Source organism: Anopheles marshallii, chromosome 3 (genome assembly GCF_943734725.1).
Source record: "Anopheles marshallii chromosome 3, idAnoMarsDA_429_01, whole genome shotgun sequence".
In the NCBI taxonomy this organism is placed as follows: Eukaryota; Metazoa; Arthropoda; class Insecta; order Diptera; family Culicidae; genus Anopheles; species Anopheles marshallii.
Window position 1 is genome coordinate 78,045,969 of NC_071327.1, and position 14,794 is coordinate 78,060,762.

General features: G+C 44.0%; 1 protein-coding gene across 1 annotated transcript in view; it reads right to left on the reverse strand.

Annotated features, from left to right (window-relative positions):
• The window catches only part of LOC128713186 (uncharacterized), a 32,381-nt gene extending 29,261 nt beyond the window's left edge, over positions 1-3,120 (reverse strand). Inside the window, 1 exon segment of the mRNA XM_053808046.1 lies at positions 3,028-3,120. Within this exon segment, the coding sequence (XP_053664021.1) occupies positions 3,028-3,120 (93 nt within the window).
• Between the last annotated feature and the right edge of the window lie 11,674 nt (positions 3,121-14,794).

A 14,794-nucleotide genomic window follows, 5' to 3' on the forward strand; every position in this document is an offset into this window, starting at 1 on the left:
TTATGCTTTCCATGACAGTCGATGTGTCGCAGCGTTCAAATTTAAACATAATCTCAGAAATGGAAAGAAGCAAAAAGGAATAACAATAATGCATCAGTTGTCTCATTATTTCCGCTCACTCGGAAAAGTCAATCCAGCAATGGATTACGAATAGTTCTGCACGGCCGATGTGTTCAATAATTACCGCTTCGCGGTACTTCTACCCTCTGACCTCATTCGTACGATTAATACCCACGAAACGATTGGCTCCGGCTTATCAACCTCCCGATGCCACTCGAATTGCCTTTCATTCTAATTACTTTTCACTGCTCGTAACGCTTCTTTCTTGCGGACGGACGGATATGGATTATCGTTGCCTCGGTTCGGTACGAAATGGGCTCCCGGGAAAGGTTTTGCTTGTGGCGCCGAAGCAATTAAAATAAAATGTGCTAATCGTGGCAAAAAAAACAACAACAAAAAATCATTCGGCGTTGTTACGGCAATTTTTCCACTGGGCATAAATAATTAAAGGGGTTTAATAAGGTTCAATTGAGTCAACGTTTTTCTTTTTTCGTTTCGCTGCTTTTATTACGCGATCGACCTTTGCTAAGAAATGCTATGAATGGTTCAACGCGTACCGAGCACGCCAACGGTTTAGCACCTCGCAGTGGAAAATGCGGAAAAGCGTTGAATCGTTTTGTAAAGTGGTTCCGTTTTCTAAGTACGTCGTGGCTTCATTTGCTAAGCCGCCAAGTGGAGCAGTCGATATTGGCATGAGCTTAATGTCGATTTATATCGGTTTCAGAGCCTAATATTGCCCATTTGATGATGTGGCACATTTACGAAAAGATCCGTTCATTATTCGTGTGGCATGAAAAAGCTTAACTCACTCAAATTGATACATTTCGCTGTGATGCTGTCCCCAAAGCGATATCCCCAAGATGACCAACTGTTTGATGTTCAGTTTGGAATCCATCATTCAAGCTCGTATCACATCCAGTCACGGGAGACGCTTGTTTTTTCCTTGTTTGTTTCTATTTTATATCATACCCAGACCAGCAGGAACGCCTAAAATCCATCAATCAACAAGCACGGTACACCGTGCCGGAAATGACACAGGAACTCCCATCCATCAGTCAGACAACGTATACACAACTTTCAAAACCAGTCCTTTTGGTGGGAAGGTCATCACCGTAGAGTCCGAACCACCGGAACTTTAATCAATATCATAAACAATCGAGTAACTGTCAATTGCCGGTTGGGTCTTTCATCAAGCTGTGGCGAGTTGGGTCGTGTGTGGTTATTTGGAGGAAAAAAAAACGGGGAAAAACTGTACGGTGACCATTAGCATTTGATCACCTCCCGATGGAATGCATCGTGTGTAAAAGACACCCTTATCAAAAAAGTTTGTTTTAAAGTGTAGAAACTGATACTTGAGGCCCTTGTTTTAATCCCGTTCTTAAAAGGAGCAGTTCGGACTTAAAATGCGAAATGTTTCAAAACACTCGTAGAATTGTCTGAAACATTTAGAGAAATTTCTTGTAAGCATTAAGGCCCATAAGTTAACGCACGAGACAAACGGTTTGATAGTTGAGCACAAAACTGACGGCGTGCAATTACCAGCTGATAGCCATTGACTTTGATCGACTTTGATTGGACTTTGAAAAAAAAAAGGAACGATTGGTTTGGAATTTGCCCGTAAAAACCGCATCATATACATCGGATGCATCCCGTGTCCTGGGATGTTTCTAATCCCTTCCCGGAGCAACACCGCAACGTCACAGTGTGAAATCAATCAACGATCGGTACGATGCAGCCGACGACACTTAAGCTCCTTTACTGCCGTCTAACGTTCGGTTGTCCGACTATTGCTGGGCAGCTGTTTAACAGATGGACTTTTCAGCAGGGCCACACGAGCAGCTGGAGCAGTGATGATCATCTCATCGACCGTCGTGCAGCGTATTTGATTAAATGCCTTACGGCATACGGTGGACTGGGCGTAGGGGTGGATCATAGCTGGAAAGTTTTCGAACTGAACGCGTTGGGTTTGATCCTTGACGTTGCCAGAATCTGCCCATACACGGTGCAAATTAAATCGGGCCCATCCAGCCGGCCCATTTCACACTTTGCCAGATAAAGAGGATACGAAGGATGGTAAAGAACTGTGGGAGCGTTTGCATATATATGTGTGTAGGTATGTGTGTGTATGTGTGGAGGAGAAGAAGCTGGTTTCTCATCGAGCAGATTATATCCCACTTCGAGCGGAGTCGGACCGCCAATTCAGCGAACTAAAGCCGAAAGCCCGAAGGCAGGTATCCAATTACCGTCAATTAAACGCGAGATAAGATAACGAGCATCCGTAACTTCCGCCGTACGGTGGAGGTGGTTTGATGGGTAGTTTTCGCTTTAGGTATCGAATGGTACCGAAACCGATGGGTTTCCGATAACGGTTCGGACGCAATTGAGCGCCCGGTGTGATCGGATTGAGCGATTTCGAACGGAAAGTTATTTAAAACTGTCCATTGGCAGTGGACGGGAAATGTAATCAGCGCTTAATGGAGACTGGGAAATTGTCTGTCGTGAAGATGTAGAACCAGAGATCTTCCTAAAATGAGCGCATAGAGATGCGGTTGTGAGCATACGTTTGTGTGAGTGTGATCCTTTCGATTGAGTTATGGTAATTGATGTTGCTTCGCCACTGTATCTAAATTCACATTCGAGACATATCACTTCGCCCGATCGATATACCATTCCGACACATTTTCGCACAACGGCAGCCATTGTGATGTGTGGTAAGTAACTGCCAATTAGTATTGGAAGGGTGGAACATTCCATTAGGATGAAACATTTAGAAACATTGCGAGAAAACACTCTGAAACAGATGAACAAGAACATATATACATACACTCCCACAACTACACACAACCGAGCACGCTTTTTCATGTACTTCGATTCTTCGAGCGGGAACGAGAAACGCCTCATTATTACGTACGAAAGTTGCACTTGTTGCAACCGAGCATGTTCGATAACACGATTGACAGTACTTACCAGTGCCGCGAGACTTTTCGCGTTCCTCCTCCTCGAGGGCGGCAAGCACGGCCGATTTGGCCAGGCTCGGTGGCTTGGTCGTCGATGGGTCATCGAAGTCGATTCTGCAAGGTAAGCGAACGTATCGGACACACAATTAATTTGCATACTAATTTGTTGCAAGGGTGACTTTTGTTAAGTATGACAGTGAGTCGTATATATGGCTGACGGTGTGACAGTTTCGCTTATTGTGCTGGCAATACTGATGGTATCGCAACGCAATGCTGCATTGCTTGGATATCAATTTGTGTTTGACTAAATTGATTGATGGTGGGAATGATTAAGTAAGGAATTAAAGTTATTGCTGCGTAATTGATACGAGCACAACATCAGCTAATAATTGAGACTCGAGTAGAATATCTTGAGCGAGTTTTAATAGCATTAATAAAAATTACTACACTGAATTCATGGGTACACACCGTACTTTTCTTGCTAAATTACATTTTCATTATAACATTTTATGCAGTGCGGGCTGTAGGCGTGTTAGAAAAAATTAGAATTAGATTAGATTCTGATGGAGGGCGTCGCTATGCAGTAAGTAAATTTGGTGCGTTAGGGCATTATGACAACCACGAAATGATTCCTTTTCTCAAATAACACATCTTGCTGATCTAGTCTAGCTATTCCGAGATATCACCATGTAAACAACAATGCAAACAGCTAGATAATCTGAAAAATAATTTCCTCCCCATAGAGAACATATCACAAACAATGCTGGAAAAGATTAAAGAACCACCGAAAGGCACGAATCGTTCGTAGATCGGAGTGGTTAAAGGTCAACAGACGACCGTTCCCGTTGACGGCTTGCCGAGATTGTCCGTTTGTGCAGTTCCCGCGAAATCCCAACGAGAAGAATGTGAACGAGGAAACGCGCTGTAAGTGCGGACCATTTTCTCAACCGAGTCGAAATAAATCAAATTCCACAACGGTTTTAGCGTCGGGTTTGTTGTTGTGGGGTTGAAATTTTGGCGCATCTAACTGGCAGCGCTGTGGCGGCTGGCAAAAGGGACTGCCTGGAGGGGGTCGTAACCAAAGCGAACCAAAATATCCACCCAACGACTATTACAAATCTGGAGCCTGGTGTCGGTTCACTCTTCAGACAAATCCTTCCCACATGGCATTTTTGGGGCAGCAACCGGCTTTACGCTGTAGGCTGCTTTGCCGGGAATTGTTCAATCCTTCGCAGTGGAACCCTCGTGGGAGGGCTGTCGGCCTCGAGGACAAGCCAGAAATATTTTCGGAAACGTGCCCCACTGGAACCCGACATGGGACGTTCCGGTGGGATGATGATGGTAGCGTTGTGCTTCACTGTCCTTGATGCAAATTGAAAAACGGACCACAGATAACCACAGACTCGTGCTGTACGTTCGTGTGGTTTTATGACCGAAATTGGCCTCTAATCTTTAGATTACAAAATAGATGAAGTTTGGTGCAGCAGCCATTTGTCGCCTGAGCTGAGAGTTGGTTGAAGCCGTTGTCGTCGGCTATAATTTAGTAGCAGCATGCATCAGGTACACACACGTCCCGCGATAGAGAGATAATTTATAAGGATTGTGACATAGGAATTTTTGACACGATTGTTACAGTTCAGGGAAAATAGTGTTCAAATAAGTAACATCCATCAATTGCAGTTTAAGTGTTTCAAGTTTTCTGTCTCAATTAGTTATGCGTAACAAATCCATGATCGATTACAGCAGTAATACAAGCTGAGACACAACTGGACCGGGAAAACTTTTCCCCCAAACACAATTATACAAACGTCTTTTGCTCTCACGATCCGGAGAGCCCTTTTCTCGTACGCCAACTGGGTGGTAAGTAAAGGTTTTCCATCTGCCAGGTAGCAGAACCAAGTTATGAGCCGTGTCGTTGAGTGTGTGGGAGTTGGGAAAAGTTTTATTCATAGGAAAACTCCTTCTGAACTGGAAAGCGTCTCGCAGAGCGTGAGGGAAGAAAACGGTAAAGGATGCCAGCCTGTCTTATTGTAGGACCGGTAAAACGGACACGGGAAATATGGTGGGTCCGTTTCCCGCAAGAAAGATGGTGAAAATATTTGCTTATCTAATTTACAGACGAAAGTTTGCTCGTTTTCCAGCCCGGTGAAGACACCTCTTTTCGTCAAAAAGATACACACACGCACACACCCTTTTGGCGTGCTGTGTGCGTGCGTTCCTATCTCATACGTGTGTGCCACGGCTTCGGTGGGTATATTCAAACATTCCAAGTTTACCAACATGTGTGTATGTGACGATTGGAAGCTTCCCGTTTCGGGTCATAAGTTTTGCCACTGCTTGTCAGTTCTTCGATTGTGATTTGAAAGGTATCCGTTTTGTGTATGTGTGTTTGTGTTTTTTTAAGAAAGAAAAGTAGTATATTTTTAATACATCCTAACGATCACCACTGACTCATGTAGGGCGCCCAGTACTCATGCCTCAAGCAATGCGGCGAAAGAAAGTTGGCCCTGTCGGAGGTGGAAGCTGATGGTAGCCTACCACTTTTCCGGCTTTTCCAACCGTACAGCAACATATGCAAATAACCCCTTATGAGGTTCGAGTAAAGTGATATATTTTCCCTCTGTTAGATGTTTCCTCCCATTCTCCCCCTTGCAGGAAGATACGCGAGCTTTTGGAAATCGATTCCAATGGCGATGATGAAAGGAGTCTGCGAAGGGGTGTATTTGTATGTTCTAGTTTCCATACCCTGGCCACGTCCTAGTCATTCGACTTCTTGGCCCATCGAAAGGCCCCCACCCAACCCGGTCGTAGAGGAGTGAAGAATAATTCAAAAAGTTTTCCCCAAAACGCAGTGGAAACTTTCCGAACGGAGCAGAGCAGTGTGGTGGATCGGTAGTCGTAGCAACAGCCGTAGCACATCCTCGACTAAAGTTTTGAGGAGGGACTTTTGGCACGTTGTGCTTTTGCTTTGCAGTCTATAAATCATTGATACGATAAATCTTTATCAGACACTTGTCGGATTAGTTTACAAACATGACAATTTTCTTGGCCGTGCCGTGCATATCTTCCCTGGGCGCATTTAAAGAAGTGCGAACGAGGAAGTCGATCGTTGTTTGAGGTAGACCTGAACGATGCACGAGCGGTGTTGAAGAACCGATTTATGAGGCAAAGGTGAATGTTTCCCGCTAGGTGGTGAAATAGTTCCCTAAGCTGAAGTGAATCTTCTGCTGGGATGACGTGTTGCTTAATAGATAGTTTTAGGCGCAATAGCAGTAAAAGAATTTCATCAAAAACTTTGACCATTTTCTTTGTTTTCTTCTGTGTTGCTTTTCACCCTGCAATTTATTAATCAATACGCTCTGATCTTATCTGAAGCTGTTTGTGAACGAAAAAACAATGATCAACCAGCTGCCAAGTTGTACAAAAAAAAGGGCTCCATAATGTGACTTTATCTGCAGTGGCCACAAAGTACGTGTTTTCGCTGCCCGTATAAATTCCACGTAAGCCAGCTTCAATTCGTTACCGAGTTCACTCCACAACCGAGATCTAGCCAATCTGGACCAGAAACGATTACGGATTACATGCAACGGTTGAATGAAGATATAAATCCATCAAGATAAACATTTAGATATTCTACACGACCGACTGTCCGGCAGGCTGAATGTGTGGCAGGATATGAGGCCCGTGACTCATGGCCGAAAAGGAAGGAAGGTTTGCACGCTTTGCTGCATAGCCCGTACCCAGCTTCAACTTTTCCTTATCAACCCAGCATGACCCACATGCCGGGTTGGCTCACGCTTCGCCGGCATGGGTAACAATTTAATCACTCCTAGCACCGAAACGAAACAGGCTGTTCGGTACGGGGGTCACTCCACAGCGAAGGAGCGCTGTATGTCTACGTGCAATAAATCATACCAGGATTTACTTCCGATGGGTCCCGCATGCACAGGAATTTGTCCATCGATCGAGCTGGCTCTCGTCTGGCTGTCTTATGGTTCTTTTGTATTATCGGTAACCATCGCACTCGGAGCAATTATTTGCTTCGTCGGAATGGTTCATTTTGAGAGCACTTTAGTCCATTGCTAGCGTTCCGGGTAGTGTTTGTACGGCACGTGTGCAGATGCTCTGGAAGCGAGTACGTTTTGTGGTTGACAGGGGCTAATAGTACATTGACGCTCTTCGTTGAAGCGCTTGTTGATACGATTAGAATATGGAACGTGTCAAACTGCTACAAAACTGCAACGCATGTTGTTTTTATTAATCATGTGAATTAGTCCAATAATGGGTTTAAATATTTAACTAGTAGTTTATGCAACGAATGCAACCTAATATAACAAAAATAGATGTATTACGCCGGGAAATGAACGCAAAAAACAGCTTGTACTAATCTACCTTTATTATAGTTTAGACCGATTATTGTTAAATACACGATCACGATCACATCTATTGGACTGAAAACACTAAAATGTGCTAAAATCCGATTAAAATTCTGCTGCTGTTCTCTAGCCATCCCAAAACAAAAAACTACATAATTTGTAAATGGCTTTAGAACATCACGATAAACTAACACTAAAGTTGGAAAAAACGATAGACACATCACAATTTCGACTTTCTTCCGCGATGATTTTATCAAATAAACTAGTTTAGCGTTCCGTTATGAACCATAAAAGTTTCTCTGGCATTTCCCTTTTGCAAGATGTACGTCAATAGGAAAACATGTACGACCCAACCGATTTATGACCCCAAGATGCCTACACACCAGCGGATCCGGTCTAGAAGTGCCAGAAACAATGCTCACAGCTCGAGAGTCAATCAGGCTAAATATAATCTTAAAATCCTTCCCAACACCGGGCACGTTGCCGTTCCATCCCTGAAGCCAGACGGTTCGACTCCGTCACAGTATGTTAACAGTTTTCTGGTCCGACGCATACAATTCCCGATCCATACATATGCAATGAAAGCGGGTGGTATCATCCGTCCGGAGAAGCACCACTTTCTCGCTCCGAACATGTGTAGCCACCGGTTCTTTGTGTTTTGGGCTGCTTCCAGTGTTGTTGGTTGGAGCATGGTACCATAAATTCCGTTTTAATAGCTCGTAAAAGAACAATACCATTGTCTACCATGATAACGCAGTTCGTAATTTGTTTTTCGGCGATTAACTTCGAACCGATTTCCCCGGAGGAACTACGGCACTGCAAGGACAAATAGCAACACCGTTCATGGGAGCGGATGGCAAATGGAACGTAACGGTGTGATGAATGGTCGAGCGAGGATTCTTCAGCAAGCGTGTAAGGATTCAAATACTAGGATTGAATTCTTCCGTGTTCCCAATGAGTTGGCAACATCGCCTTTGCTGTCCGCTGAACGGCTGGCTGGTCCGAAATATCCGACTTACTGCATCACCAATTCATACCGTTCCTGCTTGGCCACACCTAAACTGGGCAGAAAACAATATCACGCTAGTGTTCGGAGTGGACGTGGTGATTCGTCTTCATAAACATAATAAAGCAAATTTCCATAGTGTGTCCACCTTCCACGACTGACACTACGTTCGACCGACGCCGCTTTACTAGTCTCATCAACATTATCACAGCGCGCGTAAGGACCTTCTTTGGCCCGGCAGCGTTTCGTCTAAACCGAATGTAAATGCAAGCTATTTTAATCTCTTCTGCAGCCATACCCAGGTTTGTGTTTCATTTGCCTTCCACGTGCCAGTCATTAGGAAGCGACCGTATTCTTCCTAGCGTACCCAGTGTTTTCATCAGAAATCTGCCTCAAAGCTCGGCAATTCGTCATCTCCCATTCCAATCAGGAAAAGTCACCTGTGCGAATGTGACTCATAATAACAGTCCGTGCCCGTGCGTCCGAATGTGTCCTCGGGGGTGGGCTTCCACAACAAATCGCTTTCATAAATTACGATTCATAATCCAATTTTGTTGAAACGCTTGCTAGGAGTCGGCAGAACAATGCCACCGAACATTGAACTGATGCCTTATTGGGCTCTAGTGTTGTGGTTATTCGAAGGAACACTTGAAAGAATTATAAAAACAATGATCACCTATCTTTCAGGGGGTTTAATAACCTTGCTATAATGTTTTTTATTAGATACAAGGATCCAAATACTGCACTATGGGCCATCAAAATTAATTGGTCGGGAGCAGTGTGTTTTCCTCTTCATACAGCCATGTACCTTTGGATTGTTTACTGCCATGCCATGACTTGAAATATTGCCATGACTTGAAATATTATTGTTTCTCTGCCAGATATGAAACAATATTAGCTTTACCATTTTCGTAATACCTTGCTTATGTTAGTCTTAATTAGTCTTCACTGAACTATTTTTGTTTCATTACTTTGATGGGAACAGCACAAATTACTGATCCATAAACGCTAATGTACTCTGCATTGAATTCAGACAATAGATATAAAATAACTTGAACTGTACCTTCAATACAATTTAAACTGGCTTTGAGTGCCAAAATGTAGATACACAAACTAGACACTAGGCACACAAAGCCGAAACCTAATTTCTATGAGTCCTATCAATGTTCTGACTGCCTGACAGAGTGCAGTTGCCCCGCATTGATTTCACTACTATTTAATTATTTTCGAAAACCAATATTGTTTCTTGTGGAAGCATTTCCAGCACACTGTACATTAAAATTCAATCACGAGTTCCTATCAGGTTTCTTTCAATCTTATGGCAATTGACTCGCATGTTCCTAAACCATCCTCAAAGTTGAACCTGCATTCACGATGAACCGAAAACTAATTTTGACCGAAATTTTGAGAATTTCCCCAATAATATTCGCAAATGGAAGAGGTCTTCTACTCGTATCGTTCGAGGAAATCACTCTGAATTCTAAAGGTACGTAGCTTCATTCCAGAATTCGATCAAATAATTCATCGTAGGCTCTGCTGATTCGTGTCTGCAGAGTGCGGCGCTCAAAATTCAGAGCAATATTATCACAGTAGAATCATTCATGCATTTCTGCATTGATTATTTTCAAGAACAAAACAGCTTCAGGTCATTATACAATTATCATTCATTGTGCTAAGCATGATTCCATTTTACTTCAGGTTGCTCTTGTATTTTCGAAACCCCGAAAGAAAAAAAAACATTAGGTAGCCAATGCAACCTCTTAGGACAACCTACCTCCTAGGACTGCGGTACTGAGACACTCGTTGATGATACGCCATCATTTTCACAAGCACCGATTAACACTCACTGCACAGAAAGTTTAGGATGATACAGCACTGTCCAATCCCAGCAACACTTTTCAATGACACCACGATCGTTTAATTTCTTAAAACGATCTTCAACTTACGCCTGCTCAGGTATTTTCCACACGTTCGTTAGAATACAAATTATTCGTTCAAAGTACACAAATCCTTCTAGAGGAAGGATTTTATACTGCAAAATTGAAATTTTTCCAAACACAAAACATTAACCGAACGCTGCACATGAAAACGGCTCGAAATCACCCGAATGCCAATCTCTTTCTATCACTTTGAATATTACAGTGCACTGGTATTCAATCCCGATTCCAGAGTTCACGCGCGCGGTACAGCTGCTTTATGTCCGGTTCGTTGGATCGTTTCGCGGAAAATGCGATCGCATCGATACGGTTTGGGGCTCGAAACTAGTCGAAGATGTGTGGTTCGGTTGAGTGAGGCATCGTCTGCCAACGGTCTTTACCCACCATAATTTTCACATCCTCCACCACTTTGCTCCGACTGCCAGTGGGTGTAGCACATTCGTGTTCTGCTAGTCATTAGCGAGTAGTGTGGTCGTGTGTGCATTTGATGCAAAACGAAAAAAAAAAATACTCAAGCGAAGTACGTCACATACCATAGGGAAATGGTCATACCAATCGCTACAATTAGTGTACAGTGGGGTGTGAGTGTTGTTCTTTTTAAAAATAGTATGTTCTCTAGAGAGGAGCTAGGAGAAGCTTTGCACTCGAAAAAAAAGTTTTGGTATTCGTTTCTGTTTAAGGTTTTCCTCCAAATTTAACGTCAAACGTCCTCTGGACAGCTGTTTTTCAAGAGCATCGTTTGCACACACAAATGTCCACAGTTGACACCTCTTAGTCACCGTTTGAGTAGAATATTCACGGGCACGTTCGTTATTACGCCTCGAGGAACCTGTCGTACAAACCTAGCTCTATTTTCAATCTCTTCTCAGCGTTATTCTTCACCATTCTCGAATGGTACGTTGCCGGAAAGCCGATCACTGAGTAATGTATCCCATGTTTGTATCATCACCGTCTTGTTTGCCGCTAGTTGGTTTCACGATATTTTTAAATACGCTTTCGAATGCCCTTTGCCCACGTGCCGCAATCCCCAAGATACCCGGACGTTAGCCTCAAAGCGGACCAGCCATGATTGTTTGTATGCGTCTAATAATAGCACCATGACTAATCGTTGCAGATCCTCCGCTTCCGAACGTTTGATCCCCGTTGCACATTGCATCTCGTTTGTTCAAGATGGGTGTTCTTTTTTTTCCTGAAACTCACTCAACATGAGTGGATTGGGTTTTCTTTTTTTTCGCTGATTCATACCGTGATGCTGTGCAAACAACAAACCTTTTACCCCACCACCGGTCTGTAAAGATAGGTCAGTTTGTTGGGTTGGGATCGGTGGATGCCCCGGTGCGGTGAGACAGATGTGATGTGCATCATGTACGATACGAAAAACTAAGATATAATATTGCGAGGCATGGTGTTATCTGTTTGTTTTGTGTGTTTTTCATCCCATTGCCGTGACGGTGATCCTGCAGAAGAGTGGTTGTTGTTGTTTTCGTTTGTCTGTATTTCATCGTTGATGTGAAAAAAATAGGATGCCCTTAAGTGCACCATTGCCCGCGGAAAAGTGGTTCATGTGGATAAAATTGGATGATTTAGTGCAAATAATGATGACTCAATTAGAGAAATTCATTCCTTGGAAAATTTCCTGAATAGAATCCTGGTTCACAAATATGTGTCTCAGGCTAGGACACATAGATAAACCGTTCAGCCAGAACGGTGCTATCAAACAATCATTCAATATGATTTTATAAATTATTCCTCTCAGCGCTCGTTGCACACCTAAAAGGCTTCTATCGAACCGTATCCATGTTATGATAAGCTCGCTTTCCTGTTACGCCTTCTTCGTGAAATAATTTCCCTCTGGTACCAGCCTAGGAGAAAAAAATAATTGAAACTGTCTTGGAAACAAGCTCTCCATGATTGATAGTGCATTTGACGAACCGGATCCATTATTTCTCGAGAATATCTGCAATTTCCTTCAGGAGAACGATAAACGATCAAGTTCTAATTTTATTCATTTTGCCTGCTTCCGTCATCTGCGAGCCCTGGCGAGGGATTCTTATGCCGTCCGGAAATTAGAGATGGAAACGGAAAATCTCGATGAATCATTTGCCAATGGGGAAGAGTGTGTTACGATAACCTTTGCGAATAAGTATTATCGCTAAAACTAAGCCAAGATGAATGACGTTGAATCATAGTTTAGAATTCTTCTTGCAAAATTCGGCTTCGTGTACTTTCATTGCCTAACAATACAATTCGATAAACAAAAAGTTCATCTGTAATGACCTAGATAGAAGTGTGCCATTTCGTACCTTAATGCTATTCGTACTACGTGCCCATCCACAATTGTCTGTCTGGCAGAACCGTGCGGAAATCTACCGAGGACAAGACATTATTGGCTCGGTGACTAATGATTAAATTTCCGTGTGCAACTTAATTAACCTTTCCCACGCTCACAGCTTCCACCCATCGCTCGGACCCAATACACACATACACGAGGTACGGGCACAGCTCCATCAAGATACGGCCATCGAGCCTTCAGTGGGAAGTTCATGCCGGGAGAGCAAGGCAGAAGCTAATTTTCACGTTGCAATCGGAAAGAATCACTCGGACGAGGGACAGCCCCAAAGCCGACCTCCCCGAATAGCCCCCGGTGACAGACTAACGATCGTCGTTCACATTTACACTTCCGGGCCGTGTGCCCAGCACCGGCAATGTTTTGCATTAATGAGTCGTCACTCTTCCGCTTCCGTACGCCGTGGGCCCGTGTACGAATGGGACGAGCGTCTCCTCCGGCGCTAGCCATTAATCCTAATCAGGATGCCTGGTTCCCGGGATCCGGCCGCTAGTGCACGGACTGCCAGTGTCTGTGTACGTTTTCCCTTCCGTGATTCATTTTCTTTTCATAAATTCTGTTCCGCAGGCGAGGAATACTCCATCGAAAGCTATCCGACTATCCCAGGTTGGGCAGATCGGCTCGGATTCGGATGTTCCAATAGCTGCTGGTGGTGGTGGTGGACTGATGGAGTGTGGCGAGAAAAAAAAAATCAAACCCCGTGTATTCTTTCTACCCCGCCTTCCTCCACACTTCTGCTTCCCCAAATCCCCATCCCAGCGCGAGAGAGATCCCATACAACCGGGCGTCCGGAAACGGTGCTAATGATAGCCCGAGCGAGTAACTTCCGGCGATGTACCACACCGTTTGCCTTCTGCTTTCGAAGTAAATGGACGCCAAAAGTCAGGCGGCCAGCTATTCGGATAAGACGATAGAACCGGCAGCACAAGAAGCTGCCAGCCGCTAAACGGGGCGAGAAAAAATACGGCTCCATTCATCTCACGTTCAAATCTAATTAGCAAGAATGGAATTAATTGCAGCACTAATTAATTAGCATACATGAAATATTTCCCTTTTGCTTTTTTTTTCCTCTGACACTTTTCACTTCGTGCCGTGTTTCATGGTGGACTCGGTTGGGCGCGTGGCTACAGACTGTAAGTACTGAGAAAGGGACGAGTTTTGGATCGCTTGGCCGATGGGGGAATTGAATCAGTGAGCCAGAAGACGAGTGCACGCTAGACGAACCATAGTTCCCAGGACGACCGAACGATGAACCGTTTCGGATCGATGTGCCGTACAGTTGGAATAGTTTTTTTTCCCGCACCCGACCGACTAACGCTGCCAGTTGCCTTTCGTTTTCCCACAGCCCGTACAGGGTTAGCGTCGGTACAGTGATGAGTCCCGGTACAAGTGTTTACCCTGTATGCCTCTTCATCCGTCACTAGTCGGCAGCATCTACTGATTGCCCCAGTCAAGGCCATTGGATGATAATGGCAACAGTACGATGATGGCGTTGATGATGATGGTGGTGCTTAAGTATGTAAACACGACGCCAGAAGTAAATGACAACATTGGTGATGGTGCTGTGATTAAGTCGTGAGTACGTGAGTGAAATCGTTCTCGACGCTACGCAGGCATTGACAGGGCGCTTGGAGTGCCATTTCCCAATCGAAGTGGGCAGCAGTGGTCGGATGGGAATGGAGCAAAGCTAATCTTATTTCACGACTCAAGAGTGGTCTAATTCTTGGGCACTCTCCTGCGAACTACCTTCGCACGGTAGGTTGACGTTAGACGGATGGCTATGTTTTGGTTGGGTAATTTCAATGTCCAAAGCGCCATGTTGCTTGTACCATGTAACGATAAAAATGTGTAATCGTTTCGTTGGCTGATGGCTGATGAGGGGAATGTTCTCTATTTGATTGTATTTTAATTGGCCACAGTTATGACTATTGTCTTCCGGATTTTTACTGTGTCTAGTCGAGAAGAAGGAAGAACAATTTTATGCACTACTGGTGAAACTCAGATCCTGGATGTTTTGTTTGACGAAAGATTACTTATGTCGGTATGTTATGTGTATCTTAATTTATTAGTTTGATTCGCTATCTAACCCAAATCTATTTTTTATCGATCCC